The sequence below is a fragment of the Enhydra lutris genome, unplaced genomic scaffold, assembly GCF_002288905.1.
Source record: "Enhydra lutris kenyoni isolate GAN:26980312 unplaced genomic scaffold, ASM228890v2 scaffoldscaffold30, whole genome shotgun sequence".
NCBI lineage: Eukaryota > Metazoa > Chordata > Mammalia > Carnivora > Mustelidae > Enhydra > Enhydra lutris.
In genome coordinates, this window is record NW_019154114.1 from 8,759,569 (window position 1) to 8,781,551 (window position 21,983).

At 42.5% G+C, this 21,983-nt stretch overlaps 2 protein-coding genes across 4 annotated transcripts in view; one reads left to right on the forward strand and one right to left on the reverse strand.

The window, feature by feature from the left end:
• The window catches only part of LOC111153064 (polycystin 1 like 3, transient receptor potential channel interacting), a 61,495-nt gene extending 47,277 nt beyond the window's left edge, over nt 1–14,218 (forward strand). The window contains 8 exon segments of the mRNA XM_022511864.1: nt 2,229–2,544; nt 3,660–3,793; nt 8,018–8,145; nt 8,926–9,086; nt 10,508–10,718; nt 11,132–11,233; nt 13,082–13,213; nt 13,584–14,218. Of these exon segments, the coding sequence (XP_022367572.1) occupies nt 2,229–2,544; nt 3,660–3,793; nt 8,018–8,145; nt 8,926–9,086; nt 10,508–10,718; nt 11,132–11,233; nt 13,082–13,213; nt 13,584–13,670 (1,271 nt within the window). The 3' untranslated portion in view covers nt 13,671–14,218.
• A 146-nt stretch (nt 14,219–14,364) lies between these two features.
• LOC111152987 (IST1, ESCRT-III associated factor) overlaps nt 14,365–21,983 on the reverse strand; it is a 33,596-nt gene continuing 25,977 nt past the window's right edge. The window contains exons 5-10 of one of the 3 annotated variants that reach the window (XM_022511776.1): nt 21,177–21,260; nt 20,576–20,686; nt 19,453–19,659; nt 18,752–18,844; nt 17,571–17,619; nt 14,365–15,776 (exon numbers count right to left, since the gene is read on the reverse strand). In XM_022511776.1, coding sequence (XP_022367484.1) covers nt 15,577–15,776; nt 17,571–17,619; nt 18,752–18,844; nt 19,453–19,659; nt 20,576–20,686; nt 21,177–21,260 — 744 coding nt within the window. In that variant the 3' untranslated portion in view covers nt 14,365–15,576. The remainder of the gene's footprint in view (nt 15,777–17,570; nt 17,620–18,751; nt 18,845–19,452; nt 19,660–20,575; nt 20,687–21,176; nt 21,261–21,983) is intronic. The other 2 variants (XM_022511777.1, XM_022511778.1) reach the window with 2 other exon arrangements.

A 21,983-nucleotide genomic window follows, 5' to 3' on the forward strand; every position in this document is an offset into this window, starting at 1 on the left:
AAAGTTATTTTTTTCTTTCTGTTTTCGAATTTTCTGTCTTTGACTTTTAACAGTTTGATAGACAATAAAATATCTCAGAGTAATCTTCTTTGGGTTGATCTGACTTGGGGTCCTTTGTGCTTCATGTACCAGATGTTTCTATTTTTACCAAAATTTGGGACATTTTCAACTATTGTTTTTTTTTTTTTTTTAAAGATTTTATTTATTTGTCAGAGAGAGAGGGAGAGAGAGCGAGCACAGGCAGACAGAATGGCAGGCAGAGGCAGAGGGAGAAGCAGGCTCCCCGCCAAGCAAGGAGCCCGATGTGGGACTCGATCCCAGGACACCGGGACCATGACCTGAGCCGAAGGCAGCTGCTTAACCAACTGAGCCACCCAGGCGTCCCCAACTATTGTTTCTTTAAATAAGTTTTCTGCCTCTTTGTCTCTCTTCCTCCTCTGAGATTTCCATGCTATGTATATTTGTCCTTTTGACAGTGTCCAGAAGTGACAGAGGCTTTGTTCACTCTTTGTCGTTCATTTTTCTTTTTGTTCCTTGAACTGGCTAACTTCAAATGACCTCTCCTCAAGTTCACGGATTATTTCTTCTGCATGATCAAGTCTACTGTTGAAGCTTTGTATTGAATTTTTCAGTTCTACCATGGAATTATTCATCTCCAGAATTTCTCTTTAGTTCTTTTTTATGGTTTCTATTTGTTAAAATTACCATTTTGTCCCTGCATTGTTTCCCTGACTTCATTTATTTGTGTTCTCATGCTTTTCACTGAGTTTAAGAAGATTATTTTGATTTCTGAGGCAGTTCGCAGACCTCTGTATCTTTGGAGTCATTTAGTGGAACTTGAGGAGTTTCCTTTGATGGTGTCATGTTTGTCTGATCCTGATTCTCTGTGATCTATATAGTCTTGGATTGGTGTTCATGCATTTGAAGGAGTAAACACCTTTTCTAGTCTTTACAGACCAATTTTGGCAAGTAAAAACCTTCTTCTGTCAGTTCCCCAGGCTGATGAGTTACTTCCAAAATCTAAGATGATCAGGGATGGAGTTAGGTCATGTGGCTGTGGTTACATCCACAGTGGGGTCCACACTTTGTAGGCCTGTTACCAGGGGCTCGGATAGGTGTGGATCTGGTCTGCTCTCTGGGTGGACAGGACTGACTGCAGAACCTTGTTCAGTAGGGCTGGCACCGGGACAAGGGTTGGAGTAGAACAGGCCTGTTACCAGATGCAAGAATGAGTGTGGCTCCCCCCGGATTTCTGGGAGGGCTCCTGCTGGGTCGCTGGGTGGGTCCCTGGGCAGGCAGGATGGGCCCTGGACTGCGGCTGAGAGGGACAGGAATGGAGTCCCCAGGCTGTTCAGGATCCATAGCCAGGACCAGTATCTACAGACCTGGTTCTGGAGGGATGGATGAGTGTGTCCCCCACCAGGATTGCTCCCTGACCATGGCGGGAATGGCCTGGAGGCAAGTTAGAAGTTTCAGGATCTGAAGTCAGACCAGGGTGGTAGGCTTATCTCCAGTCACATTGACAGGTGTGTCTCCCAGCTGGTCTCTGGACTAGCAGGACTGCTCATGGACCGTAGCCAGGAGGGGCTGGAGTCCAGTTAAAGGCCATTGCAGGATCTACAGACAGACCGAGTTTGGTGAGCTTGCCTCCAGGGACTTTTGGACTGTGGCTGAGAGGGACTGGCACTCAGAACTAAGGTCTAAAGGCCTGTTATCTGAGACACAGGCAGAAGTGACTCCTGGGTCCCTTGGTGTATGGTGCTGTAGCCAAGTCCACAGGGGCAGAACTGTTTCTCGGTCTGTTATCAGGACCACAGGTGGTGAGTCTGCCATCTGGGCATGGACGTGCCTTCTCAGAATGGACTTTGTCAGTCTTGGACTCCACTGGGGTTTCACAGTTCTCTACCTTTGGATCCCAAGGCTCCCGCAAAGGCACTTTCATCTGTGGATTACTGTTGCTGAGAGGAGATACAAGCAGGCCACCTCCTATTTCACTGTCCTGCTGATGCCTTTCAGTTGATTCTCCTGATTCATCTAGATCACCTATGTGTCCTTTACAAATGATGACCATTTCACTTCCTTATTTTTTGCTTATTTCATTTTCTTGCCTGGTTGCATTAACTAGAAAGTCCAAATATGTTTTTTAAAATAGTGGTGAAAGTGTGCATTTTCTGTTACTAACTTAATAAGGCAGTTGTGAAAATGGTTTCTTGTACTCTTTTTGTTAGGATTTATTGCTGATGGGAACTCCTTTCTTCTGGGCAATGTTCTGCTTCGTCAGATTCGCATTCCTAGTGCCGTACTCCTTCCAACTGGAGTGTCTCCCCAAGAACAAGCGAAGCCATCTCCCCAAGATCAGGAGGATACAGAGAACTATGGAGTAAACTGGGGCCCACCTGATACAAACGTCACAAAATCAGAGAGCATTTGGCATTATCAGAATCAAGAGATAGCGGGGGGCTGTCCTGTCCAAGGGGAATTTGCCACTTACTCAGGAGGAGGGTATGTTGTGAGACTTGAAAGAAGCTCCCGTACTGCTATCAGGTGAGGAAGCCTAAGCCCTGGACAGGAGAACCAGGACACGTCCCTTCTTAGGACAGTTACTGCTGCCATAATGGTGCTCAGTTGTCTGTGACACTTGTAGACACTTCTTTTCTTTCTTTTTTTTTTTTTTAAGAGAAATCTGACCCCCCCGCCCCAAGATTTTATTTATTTATTTATTTGTCAGAGAGACAGTGCAAGCACAAGCAATGGGAGAGGCAGGCAGAGAGAGAAAGGAGCCCAGCGTGGGACTCGATCCCAGGACCCTGGGATAATGACCTGAGCCAAAGGCAGACGTTTAACTGACTGAGCCACCCGGGCGTCCCCCTTGTGGACACTTCTTAGACTTTTAAGGAAATGTAACTTTTAGTTTAAAAATTCTTTATTCAACCTCAAACTACAGATATGTTTTGGTTTGGCAATTTGCCCAAACTCATTTTTTTTTTTTTTTGTCATCTGGGAAAACACCTTCCAATCTCAATTCTGGTATCCCTAGTTTAGGCAAACTATAATCTTCAAATTTAAGAGGAAGCATTGCCTTTCATGAGCCATAATCAATGCAAATATTCACAGTCAAATTTCCAGAGACTTTAGAGTGTTTTTGTATGTGTATGTGATAAGAATTTTTATTATATATGCAAAGGCTTAAATTACCTCTTTGTTTAAGTTTACAGCAAGAATTTACTCAAAAACACGGGAAGTCTGCTTCTCCCTCTCCCTCGGCAGCAACCCCGGCTTGTGCTTTCTCGCACTCTCAAATCAGTAAAATCTTAAAAAATAAAGAGAAGCATTTAACATTTAGAAGTCGTAGAGTAATAGCGGTAGCTGACATAAAATAATTCTACCCTAGGTGTTAAACACCAAATCCGTTCTCTTGAACATTTAAACCTGATGTGAATGCTCTTATGAAAACTTTCATCTTTATAGACCTCTCAATTTCTATCTGTGTGAACTAATACTAGTGAAAGTTTGGGGATTAGTAATAGTTCTCTGTAGGCAAACGATATTTGGGAATGTAGCTTTGCAACTGGTACGTGATATTGGAAATGCCAGGCCATTTTTCTCCTTTGCGGGATTGAATGGAGAAAGAAGCTGACCCTGTCGTTCTGTTTTCCCAGAGTTCTGCAGCATCTTGAACAGAGCCACTGGCTTGACCATTGCACCAAAAGCCTCTTTGTGGAATTTGTGGTCTTCAATGCTAACGTGAACCTATTCTGTGTAGTGACTCTGATTTTGGAGTCCAACAATGCAGGTACAGAGGTCTCTTCTGTCCTGACCTGGGTATCTCAGGAGAAAGCTCAGTTTCTTTATTTTGTACCATTAAAAGACAGTATTTTAGTTAAAGTTATTATACATAATTTTAAAAGTCAAGTAATTCAAGGCAAAAATGAGCAGTCCTTTCTTCCTCCTCACCTCATTCCTCTTTCCCAGAGAAGGCTACCATCTGCTTTTTTTTAACTGGTTCTTTGGAAAAAAAGGTTTTTTAAAGATTTCATTTATTTATTTGACAGAGAGAGACACAGCGAGAGAGGGAACACAAGCAGGGGGAGTGGGAAAGAGAGAAGCAGGCTTCCTGCTGAGCAGGGAGCCGGATGCGGGGCTTGATTCCAGGATCGTGGGATCATGATCTGAGCCAAAGGCAGATGCCTAACTGACTGAGTCACCCAGGCACCCCGGTTCTTTGAAATTTAACAACTAACATGCTTATTACTTATTTCATGCATTTTCAGTTTTAGGTACTATTTCTTCCTATGATGCTGAGCATTTAACTTTCTTATACTCATACACAACACACACACACACACACACACTTTTCTCTTTCCATGTTCTCCAAATACAGTAATAATTTATGGTCAGTTTAATATTTATTTCCATTATTGTGATTATCTAAATGATTTCTCAAAGATGAGCCATGTAATTATATTATAGTTTATTTTCTTCTACAACATTTTCCTTAGAGTTTATAATTATTTCTTTTTTTTATTCCATTTGGTTGGTTTTGCATGAATCTATGATTGATTCACCTCCAAACTCCTCCTGAAGTAAAAATCTCTTTCTGTTCAAAAAGTATCAAGCAACCTATTATTTTATCTTTTCAAAGATAAAAGGGCCTCTCTGGGGCCCTCCACCCTTTCGGTACAGTTCAGATTGGTTATTCTCTGGGTCTGCCGTGCAACGCTCATCCTGGATTCTCCCTACAGTATCATTCTGGGGATGATCTTGACCTCTCCCCTCTGTTGGATCTTCTTTCTCCTGGATCCCATGTTTTCCTCTCTGGGTTTACTTCCTCATTTTGCTGGAGCATATCCTCTGGGAAATTACTGCAAGGGTGCAAAAGAAGTAAATTTTTTGAAGACTTCCAGGTCCAAAACTATTCTTACTCTGCCATCACACGAGATTGCTCATTATTCTGGATACAGTTGTTTTTACGGAATTTTGAAAAGTATAGCTCCATTGCCTTCTAGCTTCTCATGTTGTTAAGAAGTATGATGATGGGGACATCTGGGTGGCTCAATGGGTTAAAGGTCTGCCTTTGGCTCAGGTCACGATCTTGGGGTCCTGGGATCAAGCCCTGCTGGGGAGCCTGCTTCTCCTCTTTCATCTACCTGCCACTCTGCCTGCTTGTGCTCTCTTTTTCAAATAAATAAATTTTTTAAAAATGTATGATGCCCCCAATTCCCAAAAGTTTTTAGAATTTTCTTTCTCTTCCTGGTGAGTCCTTTAACCTGGAAATGTGTCCTTAGGTTCTGAGAAATTTTCTCACAGATTTCTATCAATTTTTTCTTTGTTTTCTTTGTTCTCTTTTTCTAGTATTCCTGGCATTTTGACATTGGGATGCCTAGACTGATCCTTTTCTTTTTTCTTTTTTTTTTTTTTTTTTTTTTTTTTTTTTTGCTTTTCCATCTTTTTCTTCTAGTTTCTGGGAGATAAATTTAACAAGTGGTTTGGAAGTTGAAGTATTCATCTTGATAATTTAATTTTCAAGAATTGTGTTTGTCCTCAATATTTTTTTCATAGTGTCCTGTTCTTTTATGGACATGGTATCCTCTCAACTCTCTGAGGATGTTACAGGCTTTGTTGTTTTTTTTCTGCTCTTTCACTTTCTCTAATGCCTCTGAACTTCTTTTTTTGTTTTGGTTTCCAGTTGTCAGTGTTGAGGTTCAATATGTGGCTGTTTTATCATATTGAAGACAGAGATAGTAAAAAGCAAGTAAATGCTAGTTAGAAGCTCTCTGTTCATAGAAAAAGCTTGTCAGCTGTTTCTAATGTCTTTCTGGCAGTTTCACATACAAGGACCCTCCAAACCCCTGCTTTGAGGATGTCAGCCTTGTGGACTTGTCTGAGACTGTTGAGAAAAGGGACTGGGAGGCATCGCCATGCAGTATAAACTTTCTCTTAAAGGTGCCTGGGTGGCTCAGTTGGTTAAGTGTCTGACTCTTGATTTCAGCTCAGGTCATAATCTCAGGGTCAAAGATAGATCCCCAAGTTGGCCTTTGCACTGAGCTTGGAGCCTGCTTAGGATTCTCTCTCTCCCTCTGCCCCTCCTCTGTTCATGAGCACACTTTGTCTCTCTCTTCGCTCTCAAAATAAAATTAAAAACTTTCTCTTAATTCTTTCCCAATAGACCACTACTTGCAAATAGACCTATTGTCCCTGATTTGGGATTCTCTCTAGTTCAACAATAGGAAATAAACCTTTAGTTTTAGTGGTGGAAGGCACGATGAGTAGCAAATACCTAGTTGTGAATGGTGAGGGAGGAAGTCTGGGATCTAACTGCTTATGTTCAGACTTGGGATGAATTCTATTTCCAGTTTCATCTGACCTTACCTTCAGGAGTATCTAATGCCAGCAATTTTCCAGCCTTTCTGGGCTTGCTTCTGGGTTTTCTACACAGCTGACTTTGCCTTTCCCTTTCTTGAATCTGTTATCGGTGTCATTCTTCTGTTTACTGGCTTCCAAGAGTTTGTTGCCATCATCTACGCTCCTTTTCCTTCAGGTTTTTTTTTTAATCCTGTCACTATCATTATAGTGGCATTTTATGAGATTAGAGAGACACTCATGTATTCAGTTCTCCTACCTCTAACAGGAAGTCTGCCCTGAACAAACTTCCTCTTTATTCTGTTCCCAGAATCTGCCCACTAGTATCCTTCCATTTACCACCAGGTGTTACTTTTTTTTTAAAAGATTTTATTTATTTATTTATTGGACAGAGAGAGAGAGAGATCACAAGTAGGCAGAGAGGAGGAAGCAGGTTCCCCACTGAGCAGTGAGCCCAGTGTGGGACTCGATCCCAGGACCTTGAGATCATGACCTGAGCAGAAGCTTTAACCCACTGAGCCACCCAGGTGCCCCCAGGTGTCACTTCTGATCAGGAGTTTTATACTTAGACTTCTACACTTGTTCTAAATGAAGTGTGAAGGCTTCCTATGGGTCTTCATAGGGTTTTTTATTGTTAGGAAGTACCAAGCCCCTCCCCCAACACACACACCAACTCCAAATAGGGCTGAAGTAAACATGGGAAAGTCCCAGTCTTAAGATAGAACAATATGAAGTAGGAATTCCTTTTATTCTTAAATGTACTTTATACTACAAGGGGTACATCTTAATTCTAGTATTTTGGGGCTTTATGAAAGTTTAAATTCACAAGACCTTTCATGATTTTAGAAGCAACCACCTCACTGTCCTTCTAGGTAGAATCTGAGGCTTTTTAGTCTATCCTTCTCTAAATGTGTGAGTGTTCCCAGGATACTGTGAGTATTCATCGGGTATTAGGGCTTTACATAAATTTACTTTTAGAAAGTAACTACATTTGAAATGGCTCAAAGCACTATCATACTAATTTCTCAAAATGTATTTTAAATAGCTTTAAATTCCATCCTCCCCACACTTCACATTGCAGTCGTCCGCTCTCTACCAAACCTTATATGGAGAGGGGGTACAAAGAGTCCGTGCATCTCTGCACCTGTTCTCGCTCGACCAGAGCAACACCTGTTAACAGCTGTGAAGTCACAGACTGTGCCCTCAAGGTGGGATCACGAGTATATCTTCCCCTTCTACTGACTGGTGCAAACAGTGCATTTCTCCAGTAGTTATGCATGTGTGATCTGAGTTAATATCCCTGACAGATCTAGAGGAAATACCAAGCGAAGTGTAGAGGTTCGAGAACATTTGGAATAGATAATCCGGTGGGGCACCTGGGTGACTCAGTTGGTTAACTGTGTGGCTCTTGGTTTGGGCTCAGGTCATGATCTCAGGGTTGGGAGATTGTGCCTCACATCAGGCTCCAGGCTCAGCAGATTCTGCTTGGGATTATCTCCCTCTCCCTCTGCCCACCCCCGCACCTCTCTCAAAATCTAAAGGAAAAAAAAAAAAAAAAGATAATCCAGCAATAGTTGCACTGATTTTAAAGGGTTTGAAAGGAAGAGGGCGTAAGTTTTGAAGACTCCTGACTCTAGGTGTTCTTTGTTGTTTTCAGGTGCGTTCTTCCCCTCACTGAGGCTGGACACTTTAACTTCCCTTCAGGCATCAAAGAAGGACTTTGCCTGGTCTTTCATCTCGCAAGTTATCTATTACCTACTAGTCTGTTACTATGCCTTTGTACAGGTGAGAAATTCTCAAGGTTTCCAGTGTTATCAAGGGAGCACCACAATGAGTTATTACAAGAATTATGGCTATGACTTTGGTCCCTTCCAGAGCCTGAATTCAGCTAAAGGCTGACTGGCTTTCCACGAAGTAGCTTTTTAAGTTTTCAAGAGTGAAGGAATTAACTCTGTAAAAAGAATATTATTTTTGGGGCGCCTGGTTGGCCCAGTGGGTTAAGCCTCTGCCTTCGGCTCAGGGCATGATCTCAGGATCCTGGGATCGAGCCCATCGGGTTCTCTGCTCAGCCAGGAGCCTGCTTCCTCCTCTCTCCCCCTCTCTGCCTACTTGTGATCTCTATCAAATAAATAAAATCTTAAAAAAAAGAATATTATTTTTTGTACGTTGTATTATCCCTCTATAAGCTAACAGCAAGAATTGAAAATCTGATGAACAGAGCAAGTACTCAAAAGTACAAGTAGTGGACTTGAATCCATCTTAAGACAGAATCCATCTTAGACAACACATCTTACTTTCAGGCTTGATAACTAATTTGAAAACCATTTTAAATTTAAGCAACAGGAATGAAATAATGTGTATCCAATGCAGGTTAGAGAAAGCCAGCTTTTCTATAAGCAGCAGCTCTGAGTGACTACAGAGCAGCACCAAGACCGTAACCCATCGTGTTCAAGTTGGATCTGACAAGGGCCCAGCTTAGTGTCTTGCCAGGGTTAAAATGCTTCATTAGGGAAAGACCTGGCTAATCCTCAAGGCAGGCAATAGTGACTGTGTGTCTCCTTTTAGGGTCATCGGCTGAAACAACAGAGGTGGAGGTTCTTCTCTAGGAAAAGAAACATTCTGGACGTGAGCATAATCCTCATTAGCTTTGTCCTCCTGGGTCTTTACATGAAGCGTACTTCTCTGCATAAGAAAAACATGGCGCAATACCACTATGACCGGGACAGGTAAGACAGAGCCTGAGGAGCACAGGCTGTTCCTGTTCAATGTCTAAAGTTTCCCGATTGCACACAAGTTTCTTTCAGACTCCCCTTCCTCTTCCGCTGCTCTATCAGACCTATGTTTGTATAATACCAGAGTTAAATACAGAACTCAGACCAATGTCCACAGCTGAGAAAACAACAAGTAACCGTATACTGCTCATCACATTGGAAAGCTCTCTGCCTTCATAATACTTAGGTAAGTGTTTGTCAAAGGTAATGCATTTAAATTCCATATAGCAAGGACCTAGAATTAGTCACATTTTGCACCCTGGCCAAAGAATAAAGCCTGAGGCATGACAAATGATCACCCTTTAAATAAAACAACCCAGTGCATTTTTTTTTTTTTTAAACCAAAGGGGGTTGTTTTCTGGGTAGAGATGTCCATCCATTAGCTTATCCATGCTGAAGAGATGTTCTGGTGCCCCTTTGGACACCTTCTGTGGTCTTTCCCATGGGGAAAAGCATCTATTTCCCAGACCACATATTGCCACGTGGTGCTTTACTTTTTTAGTGGCCAACAGTGTGGACTGCTGATCTGTGTAATGAGAAAATATCCCAGGTCATCCTTAGAGGGCCATTTTTGCAGGGACAGAATTTATATGGTGTTGACAGTTGAGGTCCATCTTGCCGCATGGCACTGTCTAGGTCTTAGACACTAAAAATAGTTGTGATCAAGAGCCAACTTGCTCTATCTATGGGAGTCTTTCCAAGTAACCTAGTTGCTGCAACACGAGATTATGAATATGTTTCTCACACAACACTCCTCCCTTCTAGTTTATCAGTCATCTCTTTCTTTTAAGATTTTGTCAAGCATAAGCACGGGAGTGGCAGGCAGAAGCAGGCTCCCTGTTGAGCAAGGAGCATGATGTGGAACTCCAGCCCAGGACTCTGGGATCATGACCTGAGCTGCAGGCAGACAGAAGCTTAACCGACTCAGCCACTGGGGTGTCCTTATCAATCATCTTTCTACTTTCAGCACTGTTAAACCTATTAGATCAATCACCCCCCAGAGAATACAGGATTAGAGTGCTACAGAAAACAGAGTAGCATAATGACACATCTCATTAGGCTAACTCCTCTCCTTTTGAGAGGAGGGGTTTAACTCAAACCACAGCAGTGGAGGAGGCTGGCCTGGATTGGCGGCAGGAGTCTGGAATAATCTGCTAGAGGTTTTATTTCAGGATTTCTTCAGCTCTCCCAAGCAAATACATGGCCCTTTGCCAGTGCTCTCACATCCACAAGTACTGGAGGCCACGCTGGAGAGTTCTTGCATCAAGTATTTGACCTAATAGGACTGTCAGAGCTGCTGCACTCGAGCAGGGGAAGCAGTGGAGAAACGGATGGCATGCACTGCAGCGGTTAACTGTCACCCTTCCTTGGCACAGGTTCATCAGCTTCTATGGGGCAGTGAAAGTAAACTCAGCCATCGTTCACCTCATGGGCTTCCTGGTCCTGTTGGCAGCTATTCAGCTTTGGAACCTGTGGCACCATAACCTCAGGCTGCAGGTCATCGGGAGGACACTGGGCAAAGCCTGGGACGAGGTGGTGGGCTTCTTGCTGGTCATCCTGATCCTGCTCACAGGCTGTGCCACTGCTGTAAGCCCTCATTCCCCAAAGCTGTGGCCTTGGAATCACATTGCTTTCCAAGAAAGCACCATATGGCAAACCATCAGTTCAAGGTGGCAATGAATTTTGGAAAAAAAGAGAGTATGAAAACTGGTTTTTAGTTGTAGTTCCACACTTCACCAGGAGTATGGCTTAAAATCAGACATCGGTCTCCTCTCCTCAGATTTACTCACAGCGTGATGTGAAGGCCAAATAAATCGATATGAACATGCTATTTAACTATAAAATAATTTTAAGGCATTGTGATTTTGAATGGCCACTAAGGCACTTCTATGATTTCCATCCCCTTTGGTCCTGTGTTGGCTCCTTATGAAGCCAGAAGGGAAAGAACTGACATCAGCCCTACTGCTGTCTGTCCTCTGATTAGTCTTTCTCCTTTTCAGTTTAACCTGCTGTTTGGTTGGAGCATCTCTGACTACCGAACTTTCTTCAGCTCAGCAGTGACTGTTGTTGGCCTCCTACTGGGACTCTCTCATCCAGAGGAGGTAAAAACCCCCATCCTGGCTTCCCTGCAGGATTCTATTTTGTCTACAGGGAAAGAATTGCTTACAATAGCCGCCCCTTCTGTGCCACTGCACACTGGAAAAGGAGAGTGTAGATCCTCTGCCTTCCCATTCTGTGGTGCTACCTATGCATTCAACGTTGGGCTATTACTTTCAGAGATAGGTCCCTTTTTCAAGCACCGAATTCCAATCTCTTCACTTCTTAATCTTATTGCCAGGACGCTGGGCCTGAATTTATGTTCTCGTCACCTAGCCAGATTAATATTTGCTGCTTCTTTCTCAGTAGCCCTTTGAAGTATATAATGAAAGTGCCTTCTAAAAAAATTAGGGAGGTACAATTCCAGAACAAGAGCCACAATATTTCTGTTCGTTATTCTCCCCCAAGAACTCCCAACACAAATCCCTATCCTATATAAAAAAAATAGGAAACCCAGATCAGGATTTGGAGCCCTAGCATATATAGATTTGATCAAGACAGAAAAACTATAATTTACATTAGTGAAATTGTAGAGATCTCCATGAAGTTTAACCTTCTGAAAATCTAGAACTCAAATGGGCAAGTTTACATAGTTTTTTTTTTTTTTTTTAAAGATTTTATTTACTTATTTGACAGACAAGTAGGCAGAGAGGCAGGCAGAGACAGAGAGAGGAGGAAGCAGGCTCCCCGCCAAGCAGAGAGCCCGATGTGGGGCTCGATCCCAGGACCCTGGGATCATGACCCGAGCCGAAGGCAGGGGCTTTAACCCACTGAGCCACCCGGGCGCCCCAAGTTTACATAGTTTCTTAACATAGTTCCTAATGTGGGAAGTTCTCACCTAAGATCCGAGAAAGACCTGTTATGGTTCTGGGTTCAACTGGGGAATGAAACCTTCACCCATGGAACACTTTATATACGAAGACACTTAAGGAAGTAATAAAACAATGAGCTTTTGCTAACACCTCCTTTTTGTCTTTAAAAAAAAAAAAAAGCCTTCTCTAATAATACAATGTGAAGGGAAAATGGAGTATACTTACTGGGAAAAGTTTTGTTATCACAAAGATGGTGAAAGTTGTCTGGTTGACCTAGAGTAGCTATAATTAAGCAGTATCTGGTCATACAGATGTCCATCACAGTGATATTTATTGTAAACATTCATCCTCTTAAGTTGTTGGGACTGTTTTTTATGTTGTTGTTGTTGATTTGTTTTTAATAGTACCCTAGTGGCAACAGTGAATAAGCCAATACCAAGGGAAAATAGGCATTTGTTAAAATGAACACATAAACTAAAATACTCTTACAGAAACCACCGTAGTCCCTGTATTTGAGAATGATCACGTCACGCTGAAAAGAATGGCAAAACTCAGTACTTACTTTTAAAATATAACACCCCCCCCAAAAAAAAGAAAAAAAAAGTTTTTTATGGTTAACTTCTTAAATTTTATTGGAATGCTCCTTTGTTTATAGAGGTCTTAGAATGGCAGAGACAGTTTTTATGATTTCTGATGTTATTCTTTCAATGTGCTTTTGCTACTCTTTCAAGCTTCCGTGTTTAGATATATTTTCCAGAGCTGTCAAAACTCACATGGGCTTTGAATCACTTATAATTCTACTGGGACTTACCTGTTTTCTGGTGAAAGCCCTTATGTCAATTATTTTTATACCCATTAAGTCTGTCATTCATATTCTTCTGTCCACTCAAAAGCATTTTCCTTTTTATTTGCTTCTCTCCCTACTGTCTACCAAATATTTTATGTGAATATATCCCAGACATTAGTATATAACTTCTACTTTAAAAATATAAGTTAAACTGTCAGTGTTTAAAATCAAAACATTTTATTGTCCCTTTCCAGGTTATTGCTTTAGACCCAATCCTGGGATCCTTTCTGATTCTCACCAGTGTGTTCCTGATGCTACTTGTGATCATTAACCTTTTTGTTTCGGTGATTCTCATGGCCTTTGGTAACGAAAGAAAATCCCTTAAGGTAGGAAGGTAACACTGACTTGGTAAGTGAAATATAAACTTGTCATGATTTTATCATTAGAAAAACTCAACTGCTGCTGCTCCTAAGATCATAGACTGACCTAATGCACAGAATCAGCTCAGTCCCTTCATGAATCTCCATAGCTTGGGCAACCATTTTAACAGAACGCCCAGTTTATAGGACATCCACTGTCTTATAAATAGCTGTTCCTCAACTGTGAAGTAGCAGAAACACTCCAGTGCCTGACAGTAGATCATTACAGGAACAGTATGTTTACCATTAATCCTAGTTTTTAAATCTTTTGGTCCATTTTCCCTCTCAACAATGGCATCAATTTTAATTCCCTCACTTTTCTCCTTTTGTGTAGGAGACAACTTTGAAAGAAGATGGACTGATAGAGATAGTGCTACAGAAACTCGCCAGTTTACTAGGAATCCAGCGGCCCCAGAACACGTGAGCAAACAGCCATGACAGCAGCGGGCAGGAACACTGCGGCTTTAAAAGATGGACTGTCTTGGGCGCCTGGGTGGCTCGGTCGGTTAAGTGTCTGCCTTGAGCTCAAGTCATGATCCCAGGGTCCTGGGATTGAGCCCGTCTGGCTCCCTGCAAAGTGGAGAGCTCACTTCTCCCTCTCCCTACCTTTGTAGGGTATAGTTCAGGAAATTACTGGTTTAATACATTGTTAATCTTGTAGTCACTGAGGAGTCAAACTCTCCTTGGCAGCAGGTTCTTGGGTTTACGGCCCGCCGTCAGGAAGGGGTTAACACCACCAGAGCGATACAGGGTAATCCAGCTCTGCGGCCAAAAAGCAAGAAACACTCACCACTACTGTTTTCAGCGTGGCTGTGGGAAATACGTAGGAGTCCGAGGTGAGCTCACTGCAGCTCATTAAAATCAAAGATACAAGTGTGAGGTTTGGCTAACGGGCAGCCCTGTCCCCGAGGACTAAACAAGCAAACTCAAAAATGTTCCCTGGGCTTAAATACAGAACTAGAAATGGACTCGCTGCTGCTTCAGACATACACATTACCCAAGGAACCAAAGGTAAGCTCTGGATTATGCCCAGCATGGGTCACTTACTTAAAATACTCTCCACTAAAATCCAAATTTGTACCTCCCCACTTGACCAAACAAGTGGAGAAAGCAGGGCACAGAATTTTTAACTTTATTATCAGCTACTGAGCTATGAGATACAAACCAGTCAAAAACATTAAAGTTGGCCGAAACAGGTGTGTACATGTACACTACACAGAAGCCAGCATCTTGTCTTCTGATCCCAGAGCCATCCCTCCGGGGAAGGGTGGCTGCAGCTAGGGGGTAAAGGAACACGTTAAGTTACAATAGTAAAGAGTCTCATCCACCTAGGAAAGTAGTCAACAACCACAGCCACATGTTTTATGGGCACCAAAAACTTATCCAAAATCAGTTTTTAAAGGTTCTCTTAATCGTAAAGTTTTCAAATGAAAACAGGAATCCCTCTTATCCTGTAGGCATTCCAGCTCACTACCCAAGAGATTTGAGTACTTCTATTAAGGCAACTGGAAGCCCACCTTAGCCTTGAATGGTGACTCTGCCTGGTATGTGACCTGTCCTTCGTTTGCCACTAAATGCAATCCAACAGAACATGCTATGGGGAAAAACAGGAATTTATGCAGTGCTGCCCTCTGGTAAAAGGGGAACACAGCACTCAAAGCAAAAGGCCACGGAGGGCTCCCTGAGAATCCAGTAGAACTAAGAGAAGCTTTCAACTTTCCAAATTAACTTTGCAACTGGATCCAGGTAGGACAGTGCCCGGTAGCAAGGAGTAGTGTCTATGCCAATGAGCGGACCCAGCTTCCGGGAACTATTACAGTGGCGTCCAGAGTCAGTCTCTCCCATTCATAGCACGCCTTTGCTTTGTTTGATTCTTGCTCACCACAAATCCCTCTGTGCAGAGGGGTTTGTTTCTAAGTCTAGAACTTCAGCACCGAGCTGAGAGACTTCATGAAATATTCTTCTCTGTGTCCAGCCATCTTTGGCAGCTCTCCTCATAATGCTTTCACCTTCTCACTCCCCTGTGGAGGGACACAGAAGCCAGAGTCTTCTCTGTGATGGGAGAAGGTGATGGGAGAAGCTGGGCTCACACTCACGGGAGCTGGACAAAACCAGTGGCCCAGAGTCCGATGCTCTGGCCTCATAGTCTCTAATCATTAGTCTCTTAGGAGCAGTAGAGAACTGGAAAGCAGCAGAATTTAGAGCAGGAAGAGAGCCCAGAGGAAGAATGTACTCAGTGATGGTTAAGAGATGAAAAAGAATTTCATGGAGATTGTTACAAGGAGAAACAGCTCAGTCTCAAAGCCTGCAGGTTGCCTGGTTTAAGAGACCTAGGTTTTCTTTTTCAACTCCTCAAATCTCCGGGACAGATCATCAAAGTCAATGTCCTCAGATGCTGAGGTGTTGGCACCAGCAGATGCAGTTGGTAGTGTGTCTGGCACAGATGGCAACTCCGGTAGTACAAAGTTGTCGTAGGTATCCATGGGTCGGGAAGGGGGCTTTGCAGAGGCTTCTGGCTTGGGCCCAGGACCTAATTAAATTAGGGTAAGCAGCACAGTGTTACAAACACCAGAGAAAAGTGGCTCAGATCCTTAAAGCCCACAATCCCCTTTGGCAGAAACAATGAAAATACAGGAGAAGACACTGGTTTTTAGAAAATGATTAATAGTTCTAAAGACCAATAAAAATTTCCAGGACAATACCTACATTTCCTTAATGGAGCTGAAGCCTGTTTTACTTTCCCATGGTGAGAAAAGATTAAAGGGAAATTCTAAGTGTGGTACCTGGGATTAGGTACACAGAGCATTCACTCAGATTCCCCTTTCGCAAAGATCTGCTACTAAAATTCTGTTGGAATGAGCCACTCTCTATGGCTTAGGGGGAAATTTTTTTTTAAAGATTTCATTTATTTATTTGACACAGACAGACAGTGAGAGGGAGAGGGAGAAGCAGGCTTCCCGCCAGGCAGGGAGCCCGATGTGGGGCTTGATCCTAGAACCCAGGAATCATGACCTGAGCTGAAGGCAGACTCTTAACGACTGAGCCACCCAGGTGCCCCATGGGGGAAAAATTTTTTATTAAAAATGTTTATGTCCTTACTGTTTCATGTAATAGGATCTGAACTACCAGTCTTCCATTTTGTATTTTACAAAATCATTCCCCCCCCCCCACCTACTGTACGTTTCCATTTGTGTCTAGAAAAGGCAAACCTCAACTAGTTTTAGAAAACAAGAATAGTGAGGTGCCTGAGTGGCTCAGTCAGTGGAGTATCTGACGCTTGGTTTTGGCTCTGGTCATGATCTCGGGGTCATGGGATTTAGCCCCATGTCAGGCCCCATGCTGAGAGAGGAGTCTGACTGAGATTCTTTCCCTCCCCCACCCTATGCACACACATGTTCTCTTTCTCTTTCTCTTTCTAAAGATAAAATCTTAAAAAAAGAAGGGGGGGGGTACCTGGGTGGCTCAGTTGTTAAGCGTCTGCCTTTGGCTCAGGTCATGATCCCAGGGTCCTGGGAATGAGCCCCACGTTGGACTTCCTGCTCAGCAGGAAGCCTGCTTCTCCCTCTCCCACCCTCCCACTTGTATTTCCTCTCTCACAAATAAAATCTTTAAAAAAAAGAAAGAAAAGAAAGAAAGAAAAGAATAGTGTTTGCCTCCAAAGCAGAGTGTGAACTGATGGAGTTGACTGGAAAGGAACATAAGGGAACTTTCTGGGGTGATGGAAATGTTCTACACCAGTTTTACTGAGATTATTATTTATATAAAATTAAAACTCATCAAAATATACCTCAATAAAACAACTATCTCCAATTTAAAAAGTATCCCCCTACCCCAACCCTAGTCTCCATAGTCCTGGTAATGTTTTATTTTTTTGAGTACACGACCACAGGAGCATGCTTGCTCTGTGAAAATTCACTGAACTATTCATTTATGGTTTTATCTACTGCCCCCTCTTTAATGATCAAGTTAAAAAATATGTTATGTATACCTAGATGGAAAGATAGCCAGCTGGACTGAATGATCAATCTCTTTTGGTATTTCTAGGTACAATGGAAACTGAAGTAGCAGGAATATGAAGAACTTGAAGTTGGAAGAAAAACTATAACATTAACAGAAACAAGGAACTTGGGAGAGACTCTGCACCCAAGAAAGATACTGTCTTTTTGGACAAGGGAAATCCTAAGTTCTATTTGAACCTACTACACACTGCAGAGGACAGGGCATGTGGGTAAAATGCCACAAACATGAACACTATTCTGAGGAATGAGCAGTAATGAGAAAACAGTAAAGAGTTCAGCACTGAGGGTTTCTGATTCACACTCACCAACAATCTGTGCAGAAGAGACATTCTTATCAGCATTAATGTCATCAACCTGAAATACAAAGATTGTTACTAGGGGAGAAAGCAATAGCATTACTGGACAAAGTACTCATACTGGTATTAGCCCCTGTGTTTTCCAAAAGCTAAGCTGCTCAGCAGAAGCAACAGAACCTGCTCCAAAGAAACTGCCCCTCCACCCCCTGTACTCCTTCCTTCTCTTCCAATCAGATTCCATGTTAAATTCTTAACCACCAAGCAGAGAAAAAGAAAATTCTTACCACACCATAACACCTCTCTTTGATACCTTCACCTTCTGGGCAGAGAGAAAGCACTAACCCACTGAACGCATCTCCAAGAACCAAGTCCTCAAATACTGAAGATCTTCTACCTCATTCCTAGAAACAGTTGTGGGCAATGCTTCAATGCATGCAAGACCGAAACATAAGAAAACCCAGGCCCGAGGGAAAACCAAAGGAAAGAAAACTAAACAAGTTCAGGAACAAGGGGATCTCGCAGCAAACGCTCTACCAATTTGTTTTCTCTGTAATGCATCAGATAGAAATGGGTCTCAAAAGGCACATAGTAGCTGAGGAAACAAGGCTGACAGAAAAGGAGCCCTCTAATTCTGAATCAAAGCTGTGCAATCACCAACAATTCAACTCAAGGCATGATTACCATATTTCTAACAAGTTTCATCTATAAGATGAAAATGTAAAATTAATGCTACAGGCTGAAATTTATTAACTGGACACTTCAGTTAAAAACAAATCTGGCCACCACTCCTTTACACAGTGCTGAATTTCTAAAACGGTATTTTACTTATTACGATAATCCAGCAACAAGACTATACCAGCTCAATACAATTCTCTGCCTCGTTAGTTAAAAAACAACAAAAAAAACCCCCCGAAGACTAGGTAAGTGCCCTACTAGAACTCTCTAAGAGATCAGCTCCTTCCTGATTCCTGGCTTCACTGCAAACAAAGCATTGCCACCAATGATGCCGCCACTGCCACCACCGCCGCCCCATTTCCAGGGTAATGTTAAAGCAACACAAAAATCCAAAGCAAGAGCAATGCCGGTAACTAGGAATTGATCAAAAGTTTGCCTTCCCTGTGGCCATTATTTTGCTCTCTCTTCATGGGATTCACTCTCCTGCCGCTTACAAAAGAGGCTCAAGCACTTACAGATTCATACGATGGGGGAGTTGCTGGTATCTGAGGTGGATGAATATTGGGAAAAGCCTGATAAGTCCCCACTGGCAATCCATTGAAATCCGACTGCAAGTGAAGAAAGGCGACATGAGACACAGCCCTATTTTGCGATTTCTGAGGTTTGTGTATGGTAAGGGAGAAATACCTACACATATTCAATGTGAATATTCAAGATATATCTTCAATATGTATCTTATTCAAAACCTCCAAAAGAGAAAAAAATGCCCAGGATTCCAGATTTTTAAAGATCTATAGCCAAAGACTAGTCTTCAAATTACTAATCAACTGCTTTGATGTCTACAAGGGAAGATTCTAATCAGACTTTCCTATTACTAGTAATGACCTTTACCTTCTTGTCTACACAGGAGGTTTTTCTACCTGGTAATAAGTAGTAGTCATTTTTGGAAAGAACTGCTAGTATGCCTATAACAGCTCCCAAAGGTATTCCATAAACCTACAAGAAAAAGTTTCTCTAGTGCCATCTCTATTTTCCCACATCATTAACAAGACTTTCTCCAAATCCTACTATTTTTTCACAATATAATCACTAATACCAAATGTTCCTACTGCAGAATCTTCTTGACAACCTACAACTCTTGAGTGTATTCATACATCCAATGTGTCAGCTTCTGTTACATTTTCCAGTTTACACCCATGCTTCTATGAATACTTACTGGTCCCTTTGGAAGTGGGTAGGAGAAAGGAGTACTTGGAGAGGGCATGGGCATAGGCATGGGCATAGGCACTGGTACTGTTCCATCAGGTCCACCAATTGGTGCTGCGAAACCACCCCCTCCTCCTCTTCCAGGGCCCCCTTTCTTCACATCATCTGTGAATCCAACATCAATAAGATCTGTCTCTACCCCAGGAGGAGCTTCTGCCTGAGAAGAAGAGAAAAACCCATATCATTAACCCACACTGCAGGTCAGGTTCCCCCAGAAGTAGACTCTGAGATGAAGACCAGTGTGGAGGAAGCTTACTGGCCTAGTCCCTTGGGATAAAGACCTGTGGGCAAGTGAAGGAAGCAGGGATGGGCTGCCACACAGTCACAACAACTCCTAATTCCTTAAGGAGCTCTGCAGCTGCAATGGGCCTGTAACAGGTACCCCTGACTGGGACAGTCCTTAAAACCCAGTTACTGAATACAGGCTGTCCCAGAGGTCAACTTTGGATGAAGCAGCTTTCTTCTGAGGGCCACTGCTGGAGTGTATGAGACACCAGTCATCAATATTTTCAAGAGCTGGGGAAATAAATGCTTTTATCCTTAAGTGTATATATCTGGGATGGGGATGAGTTGTCTGAGCAGCATACCAAAGAACCCACTACAACCCACTGATCTTAACTGAATCATTACTATTTGTATACTTGCCCGCCTTACACTGTAAACCTCTTCAGGACAGTGATCTTGTTTTTATCTCTGTATTCTCAGCTTCCTGTGCACTGCCTAACACAGCACAGCAGGCACCTAACAATTAGTTTCAGAATCCATTTGGGGTCTTGGGGCACTTCTTGCTTTAATTCCTTGAACTTCATCGAAAAGCAGCAATAGTGCCATTTTTGTATTTGCATCAAGGTTTGTACCTTTTCTAAGTGCTTTCCAGTCATTCATCTCATTTGATCTTCAAATACTCTTCGAGAAATGCAAGCATATTTATCATTACCCAAAAAAAGCACTAAGTGGACAAAGGCTTAATCTCCCACACACAAACTTGAGCAGAAAGAACATGGTTATTTTTTAAGAAAGTGATATCCAGAGATTCATCTCCCCCTCTGTACTCTGTAAGACTCTATACTTACCATGACCACAGAGTCAGGCTCATAGGGCACATTGTAGTTCTTGGCAATTTCAATCAGGTATCTCTCCACCAGGATTTTAGGTGGGGCTTCCACACTCAGTTTGTGCATTAGCTGTTAGTAAAAGACCCAGGGTTAAAATATATGCCAATTAGCCTAGGTCTAACCTGACTCATTTTTAAACTCTGTTCCTCTTATTTTACAGGTAAATTGAGAAAAAAGGAGGTTCTGACCAGTTAAATGATTTTTTTCACTCATGAAGCATTATTACAAACCCATGCCCTTCTCATGGTCTCTGGTTACACATGACACAGGTGTTGGTAAGACTGATAATGCCGCCTTCCACATCTGAATTCATCCACTCTTCATCACCTCACTTCAACCACCACAAATCACAAAGGGCACAAAGAACTGGGGGCATCACAATCAGAATTCGAGGGAAGAGTTAAGGAGTTGACTGCACTACCAGCCTGAGAGCCTTCTCACCCTCACTATAAATATGCAGCCCTAGACTAACTCAGCCATACAGTAAGACCCACTACAATCAGTGCAAGAGAACACGCCCACACCCTGCCTACTCCATCTTAACAAGTACGTTAATTACCCTGTCATTCACAGTTCCAATCTGGTTGGTCCTACATAACTTGCCATATTCCTTGCTATACTTGGCACAGAGCTGATCAGCAACCTACAGAGAGAAAAGAACAGTAAATGAGGGTGCAAACCATTCTTACAGACTGCTTCAAGCTTACCTATCAACAGTAACCATGCTTCTATTACAGGATTTCAAAAAAACCGGGGCCTGTAAAACTTTAGGGATACATATTAATTCATATTTGTTTATCTACCCATCCATTGAGCTGTAACTATGTGCCATATTCTATCATAAACATTATGATAGATGCTATAATACAATTAAAAAAGACACCGTTCGTACTCTTACAGTCTTATAATCTCTGAGGAAAGCAGTCATTTATCACACAAAGATACAAATGCGTGTGGCGCCTGGGTGGCTCAGTGGGTTAAGCCTCTGCCTTCAGCTCGGGTCATGATCTCAGGGTCCTGGGATCGAGCCTCAGGTCGGGCTCTCTGTTCAGCAGGGAGCCTGCTTCCCCCTCTCTCTCTGCCTGCCTCTCTGCCTACTTGTGATCTGTCAAATAAATAAGTAAAATATTAAAAAAACAAAACAAAACAAAAAAATGCAGCCATAGTAAGTGTCACCAAGGGAAAGTACACCACACTGTCAATAACTTAGAACAGCAAAATTAGATTTGATCAAAAAAGTCATGTAAGGAGGCGCCTGCGTAGCTCAGTCGGTTAACCGTCCAATTCTTGGTTTCAGTTCTCAGGTTTGTAGGATCAAACCCCGCACTGGGCTCCTTGCTCAGCACGGAGTCTGTTCAAGATCTTC